Here is a 23,802-nt window from a genome sequence, read left to right as displayed (position 1 = left end):
ACTTTACTCTTAAAAAAAATGAATACTTCTTATATATATTAGGTATATTCGATTCGATTTATTTTATTTAATTATAATATATATGTGTGAGTGTTTATATGTTCACTAAAATTAAAAGTTCACTTCATGTAATCGGCAAGTTCAGAATTGGATTTTCATAATTATGTAAATTAGTATATTTAAAATATAAGTAATTCCAATGAAAAGAAACCTTCCATTGAAATAACAGCTGGGTAAATCTCTCTACCTGCCTTTTTGATAATTAATTTTTGTAACAAACAAAAAATGTCATTAAAAAAAATTATAGTTTGTCATTAAATGTCATAGAAAGTTTCTATGTCTCGTATGTTTTGTACAAAATTATGGAATTTGAAAGTAAGTGTTTTTTTGTGATAAGAAGTATACACTTCAAAGTTAAATATAAGTCTGATATCATATTATATTAATATTAATTTTTAAAAGTCACTGCAACAGTGTGAACGATTCGCTACTGAATGCTAAGCTAGGAAGTCAATGAGCAATTTATCTCTCTCTCTATATTATGACAACGTTGATCTACTATTCCTTTCTACCGGTCCTAGAATGCGATGTTGTCATGTATGACTTTTACAAAGAATATTATCGTACTTTAGATGTTTTCTATGTATAAGTATTGTATATAAATATAATATTATACATAAATATTGATGTTACTAAATACATTTTATTATATACCTTAACAAATACAAAACGATCATTATTATGATAATTTTGCTGCATGTCAATGATTAAATGATAAATTGCTAGAATATCTATCATTACAAACTAGCAACGATGTTGTTGGTTTATCGCATTCACAGTTCGGAGAATTTACTGCCTACAAATTTGATTCTCAAGTATAGAAAAATTGATAATTGGCAAAAAAAACAAATTGGCGGACATTTAAAAAAAAATTTCAAAATTGACCTTTTTTGACTTTTGTTAATTACAAAATTGTATTTTTTTTTTTTTGGTCATATTGTCATGAACTGTCGTAAAGAAAACCAAATGCCGGCATCAAGCCATTGTCTATAATAGAAGTAATAATTACTTCTTCGATTGAGAAAGGTTAGATAGTAATAAAATACATAAATTGTTGTAGACAACAAGAATCAGCAAAAGTAGTCTGTTTCTCAAGGCTACAAGCCCATGAAGAGAAATGAAAAGTTTCTTTGCACTTGCTATACAGAGCTGAGCCACAGTATATTGCGAAAGAATTATTTTAGCATTAAATATTTGGGGTTGGGCCCCAAAAGGAACAATTATTTAGATTATCAATGATGGGGCGATGCTGGCCGAAATGGATATTAGGTACAAATCTAACAGCGTATGGCGAGATATAGGGAGCATAGGTTGAGATTGGTTTTTTGCGGTTTCCCAACTTCACTACTCAATGATACCTGTCCGTCCATAAGAAAATAGCCGCAACTAGTTTCTCACTTGAATTGGCAGACATTGAAACTGTTTATCGAACGAAGACTCTTCTATTCCATCTTCTTATTGTTTGAGGAATTAATACAGTTTCGATTTACACCAACGAGAGGTTCACCGGGTTCTCTGCTATCAACGGGGTGCTACTGACAATATATAGTACTTTAGCAGTTCGAAGATTCATACGTTCAAATATATATCTTACACGAAAAGGTTTATTGGTACTCTATGCTCAGAAGGCACCTCGAGTGTTAACAGAGATGTTGGTTCCTCAGGTCTTGATGTGCAATTGAGACTGTTGTAGGATAAATAGCTCTTCTTTTTCTATATTTTTATTTGGATCCTTTCCTCCTAGCATATAGTAATTTTAAGACGTACATACATAATGTAGTTATGGTAATTTATTAAAATATTTTGATAGTCAAACTTATCTAATATGTCAAAATATATTTTTAAAGTCATAAAATTATAGATTTATTTTAATTTACAAACATTATAAATCAAGATGTTAGCATTTGAGGTGTTGGTAAGATATTTTAGCAGGTTTTGGCCTCAGGTAAATGTTTTTCTAGTCTAAAATAGTAAAAAGTACATCTTATATTTGTTTCTTTCGTTTGACTAAAGCTCTATTGCACTGAGACAACCAATGCTTTTCCAGACTGAGCCTTATTATCTGGCTTCTGATTCTTTTGATTGATCCATGTATGCATTGGAAAATTTGGATTGCCGGGAAAATCTTTCGTGTTTTACACTGCTGCTCATTTCATGCTGTCCAAATTCAGCATGAAATCACCCAATAGCGTCTCTATAGATTCATAGAATCGCACATTAAAAACTGTTTTATTCCATAACTGTGGTTTCTCTGCTTCTATTCTCGTTAAACAATCGATGTTCCTGAAAAAGACTATGAGAACTTAGAATCATTCTTTAAAAACTCAAATTAATATGAAAATCACGATTGGCAAATGTACGGTAGTTTGAACATCTTGTGTGTGCTGCTTGCGCAACAAACTGGTTACACCAAATTTCCTTTTTTTTTTTGTCAGTTTTAGTCGAGTCCTAAAAAACACTGCTTAATGGAGAGTTAAGAGCAGAGAACGCTTAAGGTTGGACAAAACAATGTTCTACAAGAAGACTTGGTACTAAAACAAAAAATTCACCTTCCTACGCTTAATGTAAAACTACTACTTTGTCAAATCTCTCCCAAACGACAAAGAATGTTTCAAATTGAAGGAAGGTCTATTTGTTGAGCCTGATACCAGAAGACTTGTAGCGAATCAAGAGCTTGTGAATGTGATAACAGATCTGCAGAGAGATGGGTTTTCTAATAACAAGATAAAGAGGGTTTCCGAATAGTAGACCAAGCTATTACTGAGCCGGTTCAAAAATTCTGATACTACTCAACGGTAGCTTGAGTGAATCATTCACCTCGCCTTCTCTAAACTTTGATGTCTACCATAGACTGGACCATAGATCTATAGATCTATATTCATCGGAGAACAGAACTGCTTCTAATCATTTTCATTCCAACCGTAGTAAATTTGACTATATTGAATTCTCTGTTGGAGTAGAACCTTTCTAGTTGGTGTGGGTAACGGCATAATCTTCATCATAAACCACATGCTTCCTAGAATTGTTTGATAGTTTGTTTTATGTGCTCTTCTATCCTTTGAACCTGCTGAATAGCTATTTGATAAGATCTTGTAACCTTGGCAATACCAAAAATCGATCGTATCAATATTAGATGTTATTAATACTGCTTGTTTTTCAGGTAGAACGCCAAAGTCTTTCTTCTCAAAAAATGGGAAAAGCAATTCCAACAATCCCTTGTGGCCAGTTGCAGATGCCTATAGTAGGGTTAGGTACGTGGCAAGTAAGTACAGTCTATTAATTTATTTTTAGATGTTTCTTATGATTACAATAGGTTTAATAAGATGTTTAATAAAATGATAAGGTAGCTGTTAAGCAAAACATTAAAAATCAAAGTTTACAAAGTAATACTAAGATCTTGGACCTCTGTGGAGCTGAAGATTGGAGTTTTATAAGAAATAGTGAAGATCAAGTACGAATATAGTAGAGAAATACTGTAATACTGTCATACTGAAATACTGTAGGAAAGTTCGGCGGCTAAAAGATATCGTATTCCTACATTTATTTTAGACTTGTCAGGTTAATCATTGTCTGCGGTTCTGAGGCTTGATATTTCATCTAAAGGTATACTTTTTACAAACACTTTTTCTTTTCTTCTTAACGTGCCTCATCCCTAAGGACATTGGTGATCATCATGGCCCATTTGACTCTATCTGTAGCCGTTCTGAAAAGTTCTATTGACGTTTTCCCACCCCATTGTCTCAGATTCTTCAGCCAGGACGTGCGTCTTCAGGAGCCACATCAATTCGTATTTTTTGTTTCTTAGTATGTGACCAAAGTAGCTCATTTTTCTTTTCTTTATAGTGTTGAGTATTTCTTTATCTTTTTTCATTATTCAAAGTATCACCACATTTCAAAGTTAACGAGTTTTTTCTCTGTCGCCTCTGAAATTGTCCAGGCCTCAACTCTATACAACAGGACAGAGAACACGTAGCATCTCAATCTTGGTTATAATCTTGCAAAAAAAAACACTTTTTGCAAGATTATAACCAATGACTTTGTCATCTGTTGATAAATAATATATTTTTAGGCTACTGACCCCGCAGAATTTGAAGCTGCTTTGAACCTAGCCTTTGACATAGGTTACCGTCATATTGACACAGCAGCATTTTATGAAAACGAACATATTATTGGCAAAATTATAAATCAATGGATCTGTTCCGAAAAACTAAAAAGAGATGATCTTTTTATCGTTACCAAACTTCCAATCCAAGGAATCCATCGTGATAGAGTCGAAAAATATTTATGTCAGTCCCTGCAAAAACTTGGTCTACAATGCCTTGATTTATACTTGATACATTTTCCATATGGAAAGACTGAATCTACTAAAGAATTAGTATATGAAAAGGAAGATCACAAAGGAATATGGCAGGTATATTGTAACAGTATTATTTAATACGTTTTGGTACTATATTCTACAACAATAAAAGTTCTTTATACAAATTTTCATTAAAAACAAGGGTTAAACTCTAGAGAATGTTCCGATGAAGTTGCTACAAAAAAACTTCAGTAAAACACAAATTTGCGTTTGCAGTTTTGGTTTTGCCATCTCATTATTATGTACATACAGTATGATGGAAATGAAAGGAATAAATTCGTTATTTCGTAAACCGGAGACTTTAAGAAAAAATCCTGAAACCCGTCGATTTTTATTTTTAAATAAGCTATTCGTAAGAATACATTTTTATTTTTGACGTCATCTATGTGAGCGTGATGACGTCATTGCTAAAATTTTTAAATAGAAAGGGGGTATTGTAATACATCATTTGAAAGGTCTTTTAAATACCTATTCAGCCATATCAATATGTCTGAGTATTTGATGTCTGTAATTGTTTAAAAAATTATTAAATATTTATTATTACAATAAATATTTATTAAGTATTGATATGATGTATTATTGACACCCAAAAATAAATTTTATAAAGACCATCACTGGTAATGAAATGTCTTTTTTATCTACTTTTTACCTTTTTAAAAAAACTAGTTACCTTATCAATATGAACATTGATAGCTGGACATTCAAACTTAATTATCTTTCTGTCAAGTGATTAATAGTATTATTGTAGTAAACGTATTCAAAAAGTCTTTGTATCTTTGAACATGAAGCTAACTGAAACGCAAAGAATTGAAATTCTCATAATGATTGGTTATGGAGATAAAACACGTACGCAGAAAGAAGTATGTGCGTTATTTAATAATAAATACCCCCGTCGAGAACCAATTTCACAATCCACTGTAAGCAAAATTGAGAAAAAAATTAGAGAAACGGGTCATGTTAAAGACCTTCCTAAAGGTAGTAGAAAACCAATATCTGAAAACCAACAAGTAGACGTTCTGTTAGCTTTTCAAGATAATCCTCATAACAGTTCACGGCAAGTAGCATTAGATAATGACATGGACCATTCAACAGTTCTTAAACAGCTAAAGAAGGAAAAGTGGCATCCCTACAAAGTAAGTTTAGTACAAAAACTTATGGAACATGATTTTGATAGACGAATTGAATTTTGTGACATTATAATGGAACGAAATAACAGAGATCCGATGTTTTTAAAAAAGATTATTTTCTTTGATGAAGCTACATTTCTACTAAACGGTCATGTCAATCGTCAAACTTATCGGTACTGGGCTACGGAAAATCCACACTGAATGCAAGAGTACCGTACTCAATACCCAGAGAAAATTAATGTTTGGGTGGGAATAATAGATAATAGGTGTATTGGACCATACTTTTTCGAAGAAAACTTAACAGGTCCTCGATATTTAGAATTTCTTCAACATTTCTTGCTTCCAGAATTGAACCGGTTGTTTCCAAACAGAAATGATTTATGGCTACAGCAAGATGGTGCGCCTCCACACTATGCTGTCTTGGTACGCAACTACTTAAACAACATCTTTCCAAATCGGTGGATAGGTCGAAGAGGAACAATAGAATGGCCGCCTAGGTCACCTGATTTGACTCCTCTTGATTTCTTTTTATGGGGATATTTAAAAAGTAAGGTGTATCAAAATAGACCACAAAATATTAATGAACTGAAAGAAAGAATACGTAATGAGGTTGTTCAAATAACTCCGGAAGTTTTAGAGAAGGTTAGAGAAGAGTTCGCGGCACACCTTTCTCATTGTATTTTAGCTGAAGGTAAACAATTTGAGCACTTAATTTAGGTTTCGTTGTATTTATTGAATAATACTTAATAAATATTTATTGTAATAATAAAAATTTAATTATTTTTTTAAACAATTACAAACTTTAATTACTTAGACATATTGATATAGCTGAATAGGTATTTAAAAGACCTTTCAAATGATGTATTACATTACCCCCCTTTCTATTCAAAAATTTTAGCAATGACGTCATCACGCTCATAGATGACGTCAAAAATAAGCTATTCTTACGAATAGCTTATTTAAAAATAAAAATTGACGGGTTTCAGGATTTTTCCTTAAAGTCTCCGGTTTACGAAATAACGAATTTATTCCTTTCATTTCCACCATACTGTATATGTTTTATGCCTCAAATATGCTTTGAAACAGTACATTTTTATTATATTATTTTATGGAATTTTGTATTTCTTAATTTTTATAAACCACGAACGAATGAATATTTGTTTCTTTCGATATTAGTTGCAATTAGTTATTAGAAAAAAAAAATCGGTTGCCTGTAAAGTCGGTTTTACGGGCGAAAATTTTACGTGACAACGTCTTTTTCTCGGTAGAATATTTATTGATATGAATATTATTAAATTGCACAATAGGAACAAGGAATTGAATGAAAATAAGAATTGCACAAATTTTAACTATAGAAATATATTTTGTTTACTAAAACATTGTACATGTAAACTTAAACTTAACTAACTTCCAACGCGCCTAATTCTCTAGTGCTGCGCGCGCAGCGGACCGATCATGTTTGAGTGGGAGAGAGACGCAAGGCATTCGCCGGTCCGGCGGGCCTCTCTCTCGTTCGGTGACTCATCGTAACAGACGTGAGCGGGCGTTACACTTTTTCATGAGTGACTCCGAGCCACAACCTAATCTAAGACGTTGTCACGTCAAAAATTTTAATAGCCGTTAGGTAGATAATAAAGTAAAAATATATATTAAAAGCTTTACAGCAGAATAATTTAACTTATTATTGATTTTCTAACTTCAGTATTTATAGTGATTTATATATTATCTTTCCCGTTCTTTTACCATTTTATGTTTTCCATGTTTAATTTAATTAATTAATATTATATGGCATATTCTTTCGCTATTTATCATAAGAAAATGGCAACACTGCCAAATACAAAATTTCCTTCATTTGTAGCTATATTAAAATCATAATCAAGATGCACTAGAAATAAACAAACTAAGACACTTAAATGTTACGAGGAAAATTCCCGAATGATGATTTACGATGTAAATCATGATTCGGGAATGTTCATGATAAATTACAATGTAAACTTTGTAAATCATGATTTGGGATTTATACAATGTACGTACATACATTGTGAAAACGTGCAGAGGGGCTGACGTAGACTCAGATCATTTTTTGGTAAGAATTAATATGAGAGAAGCAATAATTAAAAAGGATAAACGGAAAAAGAAAGTGCAACGTAAATTTAACTTTGAAAAACTGCGAAAATTTGAGGTAGAGCAGGACTATCAAAAGGATATACAAGAAACCTACGCCAAACAAGATAGTACTACTGTGGGTAACATACAACAAAAGTTCTTGAAAATGACAAACACTATAAAGGAAGCTACGTCGAAGAACATACCAAGAACAAAAAGATTTAGAAAAAACCACTGGTTCAATGACGAATGCAGAACAGAGTTAAAAAAAACATCAGATTTGAGATTAAAAAGTTTACGTTCGCAAAAACAAGACGACCTAGAAAGGTATGCCGTACAACGAAAAAAAGTAAAGAGAATCCTAAGGGAGCGGAAACGAAAGTATATGGATAATAAAATTAAGCGCATTGAAGAAAATTACAAGAAAAATTAAATAAAAATTTTTTATAAAGAAGTAAAATACATTAAAACTGGGTGCCAGGGAAGAACGATGAATGTAAAAGATAAGCAAGGAAATCTGATAGTGGATGAAGACCAAATATGTGAAAGGTGGAAAGAATATCTCGAAGAGATACTAAATGACGAAGTGACTACTGAAGAAAATTGTTATATTCCTAGACCTCAAATAGTAATAGAAGAAATACCAAAGCCCACAAGAGAAGAAATTGAAGAAATAATAAAAGATATGAAGAACCAAAAAAGTCCCGGGGAGAGGTCTTAATAAACAAACTTGGTGAGCTAATACTAGAAGTATGGGATGCCGAAGAAATACCTCAAGAATGGAATAAGTCGATTATAATTCCTATACACAAAAAGGGAGATAGACCTGAATGCGCAAACTATAGAGGAATATCCTTATTAGAAGGAATGTATAAAGTACTCGCCATACTAATTAAAAAACGATTAGAAATATATATACAGAAGAATCTAGGAGAATACCAGGGAGGATTTCGGAAAGGAAGATCAACAACCGATCAAATTTTTATGCTAAAACAAATCCTGATCAATTGCTATGAATACAACATTTCAGCACAAGTACTTTTCATTGATTACAAAACTGCCTACGATACAATAGACAGAAACAAGTTAATAGAAACACTAAAAGAATTCCAAGTGCCAGAAAAAATAATAAGAGTGGTAAAAATGACAATTAGACAAACCATTTGTGCTGTGAGATGTAACGGTACAGTCTCAGAAGAATTCGAAGTGAAAAAAGGTGTTCGCCAAGGAGACCCGTTGTCTACATTGCTATTCAATATAGGTCTAGAAAAAATTGTAAGGATTAGTGGGATAAATAGGTCCGGAACTATTTTATACAAGGAGCACCAATGCTTAGCATACGCAGATGATGTGGTTCTCATTGCAAGAAATGGAAAAGAACTATCAAATATAACAAAAAGACTGATTCGGGAAAGCTCTAAAATGGGACTGAAAGTTAATATTAATAAATCGAAGTACATGGAGATCTCGAGCAAAAAACGAATAAGCACCAGGGGATCCTTTAAATTGGAGGTGGAGAATGGATCAGTTGTAGAATTCGAGAAGGTGGATGAATATGTACTTAGGTACTCTTATTGATCAGACATGTAAGGAAGAAACTGAAATCAACCTGAGACTGACCAAGAGCAACAGGTGTGCTGGAGCCATGAGCAAAATAATTAAGGCCAAAGATATATCTCGTAATACAAAAATAAGAGTATACAAAACTCTAATTAGACCCACAATGCTATACGCTGCCGAGACATGGACTATGAACAAAACCGTACAGAACACATTGGAAGCCTGGGAAAGAAAGATACTTCGCTGAATATTTGGTGGAAAAGTAGTAGAGGGAGAATGGAGAAGACGAACTAATGCAGAAGTGTATCATTTGTATGCTAACCCTACAATAACAAAAGTGGTAAAAAAAACGTAGACTAGAATGGCTCGGCCATCTAGAAAGAATGCAAGGTAATAGACTAGTCAAGAATATTGCTTGGAGAGTACCTGAGGGCAAAAAAAGAGAGGAAGACCAAGAAAGAAATGGAGAGATGTAGTGATGGAAGATGTCAGAGAGATGGGAATCAGAGATTGGAAGCTGTTAGCTAAGAATAGAAAACGGTGGAAATTATCCATCCAGCAATGGGCCTAAAAGGCCTGTTAACGCTATACATACATACGTACATACATTGTAAATCAATATTTGAGAGTGCTCCTTGCATTAAACTTCTCTTGGTTTATTTATTGCTAGTGCATCTTGATTGTGATTTTAGTATAACTTCATCGGAACGTTCTCTAGACCACTTACAAATTCAAAATATGTGACATATTTTTACCTTCTTGATTTGGCAGGCAATGGAAAGACAAGTAGAAGCCGGTAGAACCAAAACTATTGGCATAAGTAATTTTAGTATTAGTCAAATTGACAATATATTAAAATTCTGTAAGATTAAACCAGCCAATCATCAAATAGAGGTCCACGTTTTCTTACAACAACCAGACTTGGTACAGTTCTGCCAAAAGAATGGAATTGGCGTAACTGCGTACTCCCCGCTTGGATCTCCCCATTTTAACAAATTTTTAAAGCATTTGGGCATGAAGTAAGTTAACATTTGAAAGTTTAAAGGAGTTTGTTATCAATTTCCTAGATTCAGTTAGATATTTGCGTTTTATCTTAACTACAGAGTTTGAAATCTGCCTGGTTAGGACAGATAGAGAAACCAATTATTATTGTGTAAATATTTGTTTTTAATCATCAGTTTTGTGCTCTCGTCAATTTATTAAACACAACACTAAAATTAACAACCAAAGTGATAACAAATAAACTAAATGAAATTATAACACTAGTAAAAGAACAACAAGGTTTCAGGTCGGGAAGATCATGCACAGACGCTATATTTATAATGAAGCAAGTGCAAGACAAATCATTAGAATACAACAAACTGGCATATCTATGTTTCGTGGAACTTACGAAGGCATTTGACCGGGTCAAATTAAAAGACGTTATCCACTTACTGTACGCAAGCGAGATATCTCTAAAAATAATGAAAACAATCGAAAATATCTACCAAAAGAACGCAATAAAAATAAAAGTAGAAGTAGAACTAACCGACCCTGCTGAAGTTGGCAATGGGATAAGACAGGGAGATTCCCTGAGTCCTCTATTGTTTAACCTGATTATGGATGAATTAAATATGGATGAAAAAATAAAAAAAGTAAGAACTAGAAAAGGATACCAAATGGGAGAAAAACAATTTAAAATAATCTGCTATGCAGACGACGCAATACTACTCACTCAAAGTGAAGATGATTTACAACGTATGCTGCACCAATTTAATATAACCGCCAGAAAATTTAACATGTTAATTTCCCCAAAAAAGACAAAATGCATGCTTACAACAGCAAATTTACTAAGATGTAAATTGGAGCTGGAAGGTCAGATAATAGAACAAGTGATGGAGTTTAGATATGTAGGCATAGATAGACATTATCTAGCTACGGAAAGCTCAAAACTGAAGTGGAAGATCAAGTGAATAGAGCAAACAGAGCTGCAGGTTGCCTAAATGAAACAATACGGAGAAATAAAAATATCGGGAAAGAAACGAAAAATTTACAAAACAGTCATCAGATCAATAATGACATACGTGGCAGAAACAAGATCTGACACAAAGAGAACAAAAAGGATGTAAGGAACAGCCGAGATAAAAACACTTACAAAAATTGATGGTAAATTACTATGGGGCAGAGCTAGAAGTACAGATATACGACGTAGATGCAAGGTGGAGAACATCAACGACTGGGTAAGAAATAGAAGAGTTGAATAGAACGATCATGTAAGCCGAATGACAACAAATAAACTAGCAAAGACGGCAAGGGACGGTTCCCCAATAGGAAGACGATCAGTAGAAAGACCACAAAAACGATGGAACGATAACTTACTGGAGGCACATTGAAAAACAGACAGAGTTATGTCTATATAAAAAGAAGAAGAAGAAGTCAATATTAACTCCCCCCTTCCCAGAGGGAGTGTACGAAATTTCATTAATAAGTTTTTATTTTAAAATCCGTAAACTAATTTTCGAAACTAAATACGTATAAGCGGATGCACAGACGCACTATACGTGAAATCAAATCTTAACTGTCTTTTCCTTTTTATTCCAAATTACTCTGTACGAGTACTAGAAACCAATTCGCTAAGGATTTTTGCTTAGTTGAGGAGATATGTTGTGGAATGCAAATTTTAGATTGCCCATGTCTCTAACAACATCTTTATCAACGTCTGTTTTGCCTTGCAATTCTTAGAAGGCACAGATTAAAGCAAAAATCTGAATTTGCTTTCGAAAATTAGTTTACAGATTATATATCAGATGTCGCTATTTGCGTCCATTCGAAGCCATGTTAGAGTTGCTTCCTAAGACAGAATAGATTTATTTTCACTTCACGTTTAGAGCGACTGTGAAAGCCGTTCTGAAGAGGCCTATTAGGCTGAAATACGTACAAGCGGATGCACAGGCGCCCCGTACGTGAAATCAAATCTTAACTGTATTTCCCTTTTTATTTTAAAATATATTTTCTCTCAGTATCAGATTCTTTAGATTTTGTTCTAGTTGGTATTGCTATCTGGTTATTGGTCTTCAGTTCACAATTTATTGAAACCGGTCTCGGCTGCTGCGCAAAATAATTCTTCTACTGTGGTACCACACTGTTATCTAATATTACGTAGTCATGAAAGTTTAGTAATATACGTATTAGATGAAACAAACATAAATATTCTTTCGGAACTCACAGCTTTTTGTCAGAGAACGCCATACAAGACAACTGCAAGGAAATAGAAGAATATGATAGAAAGTACGATAGCTTTAACATGCATAAAAGGATCAAGGAAATAACAGGTAAAAAAGTGAAACAAGCATCCATAGTAAAGGACAAAAAAGGAAAATAATTACAGATTTAAATGAAAAACTGGCAAGATGGACAGAATACATTGAAGAACTTTTTGCAGACGAAAGACCAGAAATAGCAGTGGCAGAACCTACAGACGACACAACAGGGCCTGAAATCCTAAAAAGCGAGGTAGAATATGTTATAAGGAACACAAAAGGTGGTACAGCTGCAGGACCAGATGAAATTCCTGTAGAATTGTTGAAACTAATAGACGACGAAGCACTTGAAATAATGGTGAACCTCTTTAACACAATTTATAGAACAGGCATAATACCAAAGAAATGGCTCTCCTCTACTTTTGTCACAATCCCGAAGACGAATACCGCCAGAGAGTGTTCAGACCACAGAACTATAGCATTGATGAGCCACACACTAAAAGTATTTTTTAAAATAATTCACAAAAGAATATTTAATAAATTAGAAGAGGACATAAGCGCCACACAGTTTGGATTCAGAGGTGGACTGGGAACACGGGAAGCTTTGTTTGGTCTGAGTGTGTTAATGCAAAGATGTTTGGATGTAAACCAAGACCTCTACGTAGGTTTCATAGATTTTGAGAAGGCCTTCGATAAAGCCACCAAAAGCTGTATGAAATCCTAAGAAGCAAAAACATCGACAGTCGCGACATTAACATCATATCCAGGTTGTACTGGGGACAAACAGCAAAAATCAAAGTTGATAATGAGTTAACCGAAGAAATTGAGATTCGTCGAGGTGTGCGTCAGGGTTGTGTGCTTTCTCCACTATTATTCAATATATATAGCGAAACAATATGTCAGGAAGCGCTCATAGAGCAACACATTGGTATGAACATTAACGGAGAGTTAATTAACAATATACGATACGCTGATGACACGCTAATAGTAACAGATAACCTAACAAATTTACAGTTTTTGATGGAAAACATAAACACCCATACCAAAAAGTATGGTCTAAAACTGAACATCAAAAAGACTAAATTCATGATTGTAACAAAGAAGCTATACACCAATATGAATTTAACCATAAATAATCAGCCAGTTGAAATAGTTACGTCCTACAAATATTTAGGGGTTTGCTTCACTGATACTAATGACCAGACAAGAGAAATCAAGAGGCGAATATAGATAGCGAGACAATCGTTTGTCAAAATGAAAAAGTTCCTATGCAGCCGGGACATAAATATAAACTTAAGAACGAGAATGTTAAGATGCTATGTTTTCTCCGTTCTGCTGTACGGCATGGAAGCCTGGACACTGAAAAAGATAAACATCAAAAACATTGAGGCATTCGAGATGTTGTGTTACAGGAGAATATGGAAAATACCATGGACAGAAAGAGTAACAAATCAAGATGTTCTGCTGAAGATGGGAAAGGAAAGCGAAGTCATAAAAACCATACAAACGAACAAACTGGAATATCTGGGCCACATAATGAGAGGAGAAAAGTACTCTCTGCTTAGACTCATAATCCAAGGAAAAATCTCGGGAAAGAGAAATGTGGGACGTAAGAGGATTTCCTGGTTGCGAAATTTAAGGGAGTGGTATGGGTGCAGTTCAATACAGTTGTTCAGAGCTGCAACCAACAAAGTAAAGATTGCTGTGATGGTAGCCAACCTCCGATAGGAGACGGTACTGCAAGAAGAAGCCATACAAAACAGTGTCTTCCTAGTTTCTGGACTATATTTAAACCAAAACTACCTATTAAGCATTCGCACAAAATGAATAGGTACTCGGTTTTGTATATGTAATTCGTAAAAGTATCTCAAATTGTGTGGCTCATCAAACTGATTAGTCTAAAATCATGGTACAATGAATACAAGGTATGATATTGCGCATAACATTTGACAGCTGGCCCAGGAGTGTGACGTAGTCAATACCGCTCGAACCCATTAGTACAGTTTAACGTACACATTAATTTTGAAATTATGGTCAAAAATGATCGAATTTTTTTTAAATGTTTTGTTTTGGTTATAATTGAATAAAAAATATATTTTCAGTAGCGTAAAACTTTTACTTTTCGTGGGGGTTCAGGCGAAATATTTATTTTTGTTTTCATACCTATTCTAATAATATACGCACTCTTTTTGTATAGGTAAATAGTAGTAGATTTGCTTATTTTGATTCACTGTCACTCATTTCCAAGCAGTTTTACTGAAATAAAAACAAAATAGATTACAATAAAGAAAAATCTGATTTATAATTCAATATGGTATTTTAGATTTATTTATTTTTAAATTTAGTAAAAAAAAAACATACACATTACTATAACCCTTCGATTATTATAAGCAAAATTTACTTACCAAACAATATAATAATATGAAAATAAGGCACAAATTAGTTCAAACGCAAAACACAGTAAATATCGACTTAAGACGACTTTACACCGGCAAGACAGAAGGCTTGTATAAAAACAAAAGTTCGACAATAATATCGGTTATCAATGGTGACTATTGCATGTTATAAAATAATAAATATATTTTAAAGTAACTCAATACTGACTGAGTCATCTATTTTATAATAGAAAAATAATTTAGATATAATATATCTAAATTATTATGACATATAACATATTATGTTGGGTTTTAATCTCTGGATTACTGGTACAGTACTTGTACATGTACTTTACAAATCTAACGATATCTGCGCTCTGCAGTAATTCATCCAGCTCTGCATTAATTTATTTTTATTCTTCATGAACCATCGCTATTTTTGAATGTTTGAATGTGTTAAAAATAGGTGTTTTTAAAAACATTTGGATAAACTGAGTGATGTGCATAGTTATGCAACTAGAAAAAACTCGATTATAATATCTTTTAGTTTGTAGATTAACGAAGACCCAGAATTCATAAGTATGAATATATCAGTTTAAAGCTTTTTAACATGTTACTGTAAAATTGTTGTTATTTTTTTAGACAGCAAACTTAAATGGTTCTTTCATATCGATTTGACTAGCCTCAGCCTGCTATGCAATTTGCAATAAGATCTGTTTCGGAGGAAATCAATTTAGTATCTTCCAAAATAACATATTTTTCTTTGTTAAATCATGTTATCATTATTAAAATATATAATGTTATCATTATTAAACAATACCAAGATAATTTTATGTGTGAAAATTACAAATGATTGATTTGATTTATTTATGAAATATTGATTTTGTCTTTAGTTCAGTATATACATACAAATTTTGTGTACCTTCATTTCCACTTTTTTGTATCTTTTTAAACATCTGAAATATCAAACTCTGGAGTATAAGTTGATTAATCTGTACCTACGTGTAATAAAAGATAATTAAAACTTGTTTTATAAAGGATATCTATGTGAACAAAATAACTGTACCAAAAATCAATAAATTTAAATTAACTTCAAAATTTTATTTATGATTAAATATTATAATAACATAATTTTATCATCTCTTTACAATTACTATAACTAAATTAGCCAAATTATACAAAAACACTTAAAATTAAAAGTCTTTCCTATACAACTACATTCAAATGTTGCGTGAAGAAGCGGTCTTGACTACGTCATGCGCGACGCGAACCGATTTTGGAACATTATGTATCATATCTTGTGTTCATTGTACCATGGTGTAAAATCACTGCATTTTGTGGGAATGCTTTTCTTTGGTAATTATTAATGCTGATGAGTTCAATCTTGTATTTTTCAAACCAAAAAAGGACCAATGCAGCCTCTGTACAGCCTATCCTGTCATCGAATGCCATAGTCTGTGGACTAGTGCGCATTTCGATGCGCATCGCTTCGCCTCGAATTTTCCCATTGGCTCTTGACCTGGAAATCCCTATTTATCGCTGGAACAGCGCATATAAATATTGGCGATTTTCAGGTCAGCCAGGGCAGTCCCTCGCGGGCTCTCCGAGAGCTTAGTGCTCTCGGGGCTCTGCTTCCTGCATTTATTTTCCATACTCTGAGGCTGAGAATTGTTTCAACTTAACTTGGTGTTTTATTTCGACGAAGAAATTGTCATGTAAGAAATATCTTGCCTTTTTCAAGGCAAGACACTGAAGATAAATATTTTCCAAGTCCATAACCTAAAATGGACTTAAGTAGAGGAGCTCTCGACAGTATATTCGAAGCCCTCTACAGAGCACCCGGGGATATCAGAAGGTGGTTAGACCCTTAATTGTTCCCCCGAGGTGACAATCCACTAGCAAGTTCAGAAGATAAAATTAAAATAAAAGATAGGTTTAATACATTTCTAATAACATAACTGCCAGAGCTTTAAAGGATGCAGATAAGGAGGCGGCGATCAATGATAAATCAGTTTGTGCCGCTTGTTCCGGTTTACCTCAATCTGCTATAAGCGACTTTATTACAAGAGTAAACTCGCCATATATCATTTCACAATTTATAATAGTGGGAAATAACAAAGGTTACTGTTTTGTGTGGCACAAGGTAATTGCGAAAAGGGGACCAAACGAAATAAGTAGTTGCATTTTAAATTTTTTTAAATATCAAAAAGAAAATTTTTAGTTATTCCGATTAGCTTTAGAAATGTTTTTTATTGTCATTTTTGAAACAGTACTGTTTTGTTTCAGTAAATTTGTTACTAAGTCTAAAGTAAGTATTTTTTTTCCTTAATTGCTTCGACGAAAACTATAGTAAGTCTACAAAAATTATCAAAAAAAATGTTTTTTTTTTTTTATTATGTTTGATTCGTGAAATCCCTTAAAACCCTTTATATATGTAATATATCAGAAATTTAAGACGCATTTCTTCCAAAGATAACGTCATTTCTTAGAGCGAAATCTTTGCGAAAATTTTCAAACACGATTATCTCAGTTCAACCAAAAGTGAGTTACAGTTAGTAGTCTTCGTTGCATGGGTCGATATGTGATTTGTCTTTAACAAATTCAACCAAATTTAACTATGACAGTAAAATTCTCTTGTATTTGGTCTTACATTTAGTTTACTCTCAATATTGATATATTACTATAATTTTATGTCTGTGTAATTTATTTTTTTTGTAATTTTAGAGAAAGGAACTTGGTCAACGTACTAACAAATCCTGTTGTTGGGGAAATTGCCAAAAAACACTGCAAAAGTAACGCCCAAGTAGCATTAAGATTCTTGATACAAAGAAATCTGGCTGTTATTCCAAAAAGTACGACACCTGCAAGATTAAAATCCAATTTCGATTTGTTCGATTTCTGTTTAACAGACCAAGAAATGAAAAAAATTGAAACTTTAGATATTGGGGAAGAAGCACGCATTTGTGACTGGATGTTCTTTCCAAAGTACGTATTATGTTTTCTGCTTGATGTTAAATAGATTATATTTTGGCACAACAAAGTCTAGGTTGATTGATCAATATACAGTTTATTTTTCGAGCGGTCAGGTTTGGGGTCAAGTTTTGCAAGAACCAGTAGGATGCTGGTTATATGTTTCGAAACTTAAATGAAACATAGTATAGCTGGTTTTAAAAACAATGGCGAGAATTTTTTGGAACAGTTATACCTAAACTAACGAACCAATGGCGTTCAGTGACATAACTAAGTGTTTGAAGAATTTTAACAATATTTTTGTTGCAGGATTGATGAGCACCCAGCATATCCATTCCGTAAAAAATGTTAAAATTACATTTTTTTTGAATTCTTGATCAAAATTTATAACCCAGTCATGGGATTTGTACCCGGCTTGATATGAATAATGAAGCAATTTATCCTAATTTTTGTACTAAATTGTAATTTATTATTCTCGACTAACATCACAGCAAAATGTTTGTGTAAAGTGAATTTTGAATAAATATTTGTACGCATAGTTTTTGTTTTCTTTAATTTAAATAAAGTTAGTTTGTAACAGTATATGTATTGTTTTTTGTACCAACCCCAACCCACACAACCAGTACACCACATACACTACACACACAAACCACTTCGGCAAGACCACAAAACCCAAACAAATACCGCATAGCACAAATTCCATCCAACATTTTCCACTAAAAATTTGACACCATATTATTTCCGTCCAACATCATCATCTCGTCCCAATATCAGAATCAACAAATCTTCATTTCATCAGAACAGGCGTAAACCAAGAACTTTGCAAAAAGACATTGAAGACAGCTTATCTTCCTCAGATTAATTGCTCGTTCCAATCATATACTAATCCATTTTTTTCATACTTGGAGCTAACGTTCGCTGTCAAGTGTTATTGGGCTTAACAGGGAGATTTTACATGCAAAATTACTAATTCAAACAATGTCATCCTGTTACGCTCAAAACACTGCTTGAGATGCTGCCAAAACAGGTATCATAGGAAAAACAGGCATCAGGAAACTCAGGTAATTGTTTTAATTTATCCAAGGTCCCAGCAAATTTTACAAATCTTGAACATGTTTATTTGACTAAATCAATTTTTTGTCCCAACCTTTATCTTTAGACAAGACTAAAAATCTTGAGTTTTTCTTTTTGTCACTCTCTTCTTTCATCCATAATGAAAACTTCTTTTTAGCCATCTCTCAATCTCGATGATTTCTACATACTGGAAAATTCCTAAAGAAGTCACATGGGAAGATTAGAAGTCAAAGTGGACTAAAAGATTGATTCAGTTTTTATTGGTTTGTCTCTTTTGGGTTTTCATACACCAGAATTTTGGGTTTCAGTTCAACAGTTGGGTTTGGAATAGTTGAGAACCTCTCCAGTGCCGTACATACCAGAGGCTTGGAACTGGTCGTTGGACCTCAACCGTATTATTTGTTTGTGAAATATTACTCTTTATTTTTGATACATTTTCATATTTTAAATAGTAGTAACTAACTTTCTCTTCAAGACATTAATATTCTGTTTAATAATAATTAACTAATTTCACTAATGATTATTAGCAATTAATATACATTTAACTATTATAACTATTTATACATTTAACTATTTATAAGGGGATGCTGTAATACCCCCATAAATTTCGATTGTCCGGTATTTGTGTAGACATTTGACCGGAGAATTACTGCTCAAAATCATTTATTTTTGTCTCTACTTTATTCCTTTTTAGAGACAAGGTTTTCATTTTTATGTATAGATTTATTATATAGGTAACTACATAAAAACATTTGTATATTGTCAGAAATGCGATATATTTACTATAAAAAGTAAAAATATGAAACGTAAACAAACAACTCGAAATATAATATCGACGCTTGAAAGGTAAAACAGCTAATACGCCAATTGTGAATTTTACAGGAGAACCGTTTAAAGTTTGAAATTTTAAAAAAAAAATCATAATTTTTGTTGTAAGCATACTATCTTGACCAATCTTAGGAAAATAAATGTTATATAGTAGAATCTTTTTATGCTATAAATTTCTAAAAGAAATACTATCTAGTTTTAAAATTAATGGCGCATTATACAAAGTGATTCTTGAATGCAAACAGGAGAAATGTATTATAAACATAATGCATTATATAACCAGGGAACTGAAAACGGCTAATTTACCAAATATGAGTAACTTTGTGAGAAGGTGAAATGTTTTATAATGTATTTATGTTATGAGATGCATGCTATTAGAAGTGACTTTTGTGAAAATTACAAGAATATAAGTCATTCTCGGTTTAAATTCTAATATTATTGTATTATATTTATTGCATCATTATTAGATATTCTAGACATTTTACATCAAAAGACGAAAAGAAATAGTTCAAGTTAATGGAAAATGCTTTATTACTACGAAAAAAAAAAACAAGTAAGGTTTTTTGACAAAAACAATAAAAAACACATCAGCAATATTAAAGTTGAAGTCCATCTTCTTCGACAGTTTCTGGAAGGACATCATTTACACTATTACCTCTAGGTAGATTTAAATATTCATTATGATATTGCAAGGGTATTACATTCGAGTGGCACAATTTGTTCAGATCGTTATATTTTTGTTTGGAAATTGACAAAGATGTTGGATATAAGTTGCAATTTGGTGGATTTTTTACTTTACCGATGATTTGTATGATCTCCTCTTGAGCATCTGAAGCCATTGAAAACTTTGCATACATCTTAGTTGGTTCAGACTTCTTGAATGTAGCGACTCTTATTTTACTTATTTTTCCTGCAAGATTTCCTTTAAAATATTTGTCTGATATGTCATCCCATGAAATGAAATCTTTATGAAACATGGGGTGAACTGCATAAGGTTCAGGAATGTTACGAGCTAATTCAAAAACAGTTGGCCATTGTGAAGGTGCCCAAATAATATGCTTAGCTATGCTTTTTTCTATGACAGAATGCATGCTGTCAACTGGCATGTAGGAGTGACCTGGCAGAAGATAATTAATCTGGATCACATTTATATTTTTGCAGGACATCAAGTTGTAGTGGAGAGAGGCCAAAACAGTACGGTTCTTATTTTGACCTGGGCATGAGTCACAATAAAGCAGTAGTTTCGTGATTTTCCCACGGTCATCAATTTTTTTCATGAACGATACCAGACATGTGGCTATTTCGTTAGCTCCTCTCTTTCCTTGGCTTTCATTCCAATAATAGCAGTGGCCTTTCCTTGTTGTACTTTCATAGAAAGTAAAGTTATACAATGCCAATTTTCTGGAGTAATAAAGTAGCATACTTTCCCCGTACGGTGTATTTAAAACTTTCTGTAAGTCGAAGGAGACACACAGGATACTTCTATTTTTCTCATGAATTTTTTGGTGATATTCAAATCTCTTCTTACTTTCAACTTTTTCTTTATCATGTTCTTGCTTTTCTACTTCAGTTTCCGGTCTAGGGTTGTTTTCGAAACCAACACACTTGACACATTTGTCTTTCTTGGGAATATGAATTCCGATATTGAATTCGTTCGTAAATATTTTTCTAAATAACCTTTCTGACACAACATCGATACCTGTTTCTATTTCTCTTTTCTTATATAGATTATAAAGATTTGTAATATTCTTAAACTCATTCGGCAAATAAAGTTTGGTGGAGTCTTTTCTTGCATAGTGTGACGGCACTGCTGGCAAACTTGTAATGAAGTTTCTTACAGAGTTCAACACTTTTTCTTTTGTTTTATTCGGAGGGATAGTTTTTCCTCGCATGTCCTCTTTTCCCAAACCATAACAAGCATTAGAGAGTGTGTAATATACATATCTTTGTGATACATTCAAAGTAGATAATAAAAACTTCAAACAAACTTGACGTTGTCCTTCACCTTCATTAATAAAATATAGAAATGTATTAGACTTTCTGCTTTCATGTTTTACTCTCTTTCTCTTAACAGATTCTTTCTTTGACATCGAAACAAGCCAATCGCGACGTCTTTGTGGAGATAGTGACCAAAAGTAATTAAATATATTTAATCTTCTTTCCTCAGATATATCGTTACAGCGATTAGTGCATTTCTTTGGTTGACATGGATTTGGTCCTATTTCTTTTGCTGGAACTTCTATGCCATTTTTCTTCTTATATTGTTTGCCACTTCGATATAATTGTTGCCTTTCGCTCGCTTTATTAGGCCGATTTTTCTTATATGCTGATTCTCCCACTGTTCCATTTTCAGCAGCAACCGCTTTTGTTTTCTTCTCTTTCCTTTTCAATCTCTTTTTGGCTGCTGTTTCCTCTGTACTATCTTCTTCCTCAGACGAACCTTCCCAAGAACTTGAATCGCAGTCGTACTCTAAAATTCTTTCTTCTTCATCTAAGAAGTCTGTATAGGCCGATTGCAAAACACTTTTACGGCTACGAAAGTTAGCTACGTCTATACCCACGGTTTCTTCAAGAACTGGTGAATTTTGAACATCTTGTACCAATCTTTGATTTGTATTGAAGTAATTTTGCTGGTAAACTGGGGTGTCAATATCCAAACATTGATTATTATTGGAGTGGATCTGCATTTCTTGGGAAACTATTGGTAAACATTCATCAGTCAATAGTGAATTTTCAGGAAAAACTTCAGACACAATAGCAGGAGCAACTACTGCAGATGCATTGTTTTGAATTGGTTGTAAATCTGTATAAATTGGCGACGCCTGATAAATAAGTTCAGAGGAACAATCAGGTACAGGTTGGCTTTGTTCTAAATAATCCATAGAAGTGCGGCTGCAAGTATTTAAATTATGTTGTTCAATCACATTGAAAGAACCAGCAGCGTGATATAAACCCGTGACCTTCTGGATTACCTTTGTGGATGAAGAACAGCTTGTTTGAAGATCTATAATGTTCTTTCTGTTTTGAACTATTTTCATAATACGATCTGCTCGCGACATTTTTATCTGCAAAAAAATGCTTTGAAAGTAAAAACAACCTTCTTTAAGTTATTATATTTTTTCAAAATGACACTTATAATATTTCTAAAATAAATGTTCGATACTAAATTTGAATACTATCTGTAAATGAATATTACTGTTTTTTTATTCTTAATATAAATTAGTACTGTCACAAATTTCACTTTTAGTAACAAAAATTCAGAGGATTGGGTCTGAACAGAGTAATGACAATAAATTATAAAGCATTTTTATATCTTTTATGACACTCTCAAATTTAGCTGCTGTAAATCTTTCAATATTTTAAACTTTAGTATGAGAATACTATGTATAAAAATTAAATGTTTTTATTGCCAAGACTGAAATTCTCTTGAGCACCAAATAAGGAAGAAATGTGTCTAAGAGATTTATAATAAAACATTTCCCATTTGCCGCGAACATTTTGGCTCACATTGTGTACCAAAAAATAGTTTCTGTAGGTGAAGTATGAATTGAAACAATTGTTATGTACTTATCAGACTTATGTTATTAATATTTTATAAGTGTTTTTTGCAAAATATTAATAAACCATGTCTTTACTTCTGTGTTGAGGTTATGTTTGAAATTTTAAAAATAATAGGTATAATAAGATACATAATAAAAATCTAACTACAGAATATTTATAATTAAAACGAAACACTTACCTTCATGAACGAAAAAAATGTATTTATTACACCATACATAAACTGACAGAGAAAAACTAGTTGTTTACAAGCCGAAAAATGCAAGACTGGCCAAAAGTATCCGTTAGAACGTTAAAATTGCATATTTTGTATCATGAAAACAAAGTGTAAATTGTTTAAAATGCTTTTTATCTTTGGAAGGACCGTCTTCGAAGTAGATAATGTAGCACGTGTGATATTATTTTAAACAGATAAAATGTATAATACGCCATCTGTACCCGTAACTGCCGTAAACAAAATTGTTTTAAGCACCACTATGCAATATATATTCTGCCATATGAAATGACTAACATGGCTTTAAGGCTCTAATACATGAAAGTAAAATTGA

At 32.7% G+C, this 23,802-nt stretch overlaps 1 protein-coding gene across 1 annotated transcript; it reads left to right on the top strand.

The window, feature by feature from the left end:
- The first annotated feature begins 1,871 nt into the window (after window positions 1–1,871).
- LOC140444725 (1,5-anhydro-D-fructose reductase-like) lies at window positions 1,872–18,330 on the top strand. The gene is made up of 6 exons (XM_072536488.1): window positions 1,872–2,005; window positions 3,221–3,322; window positions 4,130–4,471; window positions 9,982–10,229; window positions 17,549–17,809; window positions 18,104–18,330. Exons 1-6 carry the CDS (start codon window positions 1,955–1,957, stop codon window positions 18,144–18,146), a joined length of 1,047 nt encoding a protein of 348 aa, XP_072392589.1. The 5' UTR covers window positions 1,872–1,954; the 3' UTR covers window positions 18,147–18,330.
- Window positions 18,331–23,802: the final 5,472 nt, after the last annotated feature.

This window comes from Diabrotica undecimpunctata, chromosome 6 (assembly GCF_040954645.1).
Source record: "Diabrotica undecimpunctata isolate CICGRU chromosome 6, icDiaUnde3, whole genome shotgun sequence".
Lineage (NCBI taxonomy): Eukaryota > Metazoa > Arthropoda > Insecta > Coleoptera > Chrysomelidae > Diabrotica > Diabrotica undecimpunctata.
This window is presented reverse-complemented; position numbering and strand designations above follow the sequence as displayed.

Excerpts from the sequence above, each read along its gene's own strand:
- LOC140444725 (XM_072536488.1), top strand. The coding sequence starts at position 1,955 with ATGTTAGCATTTGAGGTGTTGGTAAGATATTTTAGCAGGTTTTGGCCT. Across the intron at positions 2,006-3,220 it reads TTAGCAGGTTTTGGCCTCAG|GTAGAACGCCAAAGTCTTTC; the intron begins GTAAATGTTTTT and ends CTTGTTTTTCAG. Across the intron at positions 10,230-17,548 it reads TTAAAGCATTTGGGCATGAA|AGAAAGGAACTTGGTCAACG; the intron begins GTAAGTTAACAT and ends TTGTAATTTTAG.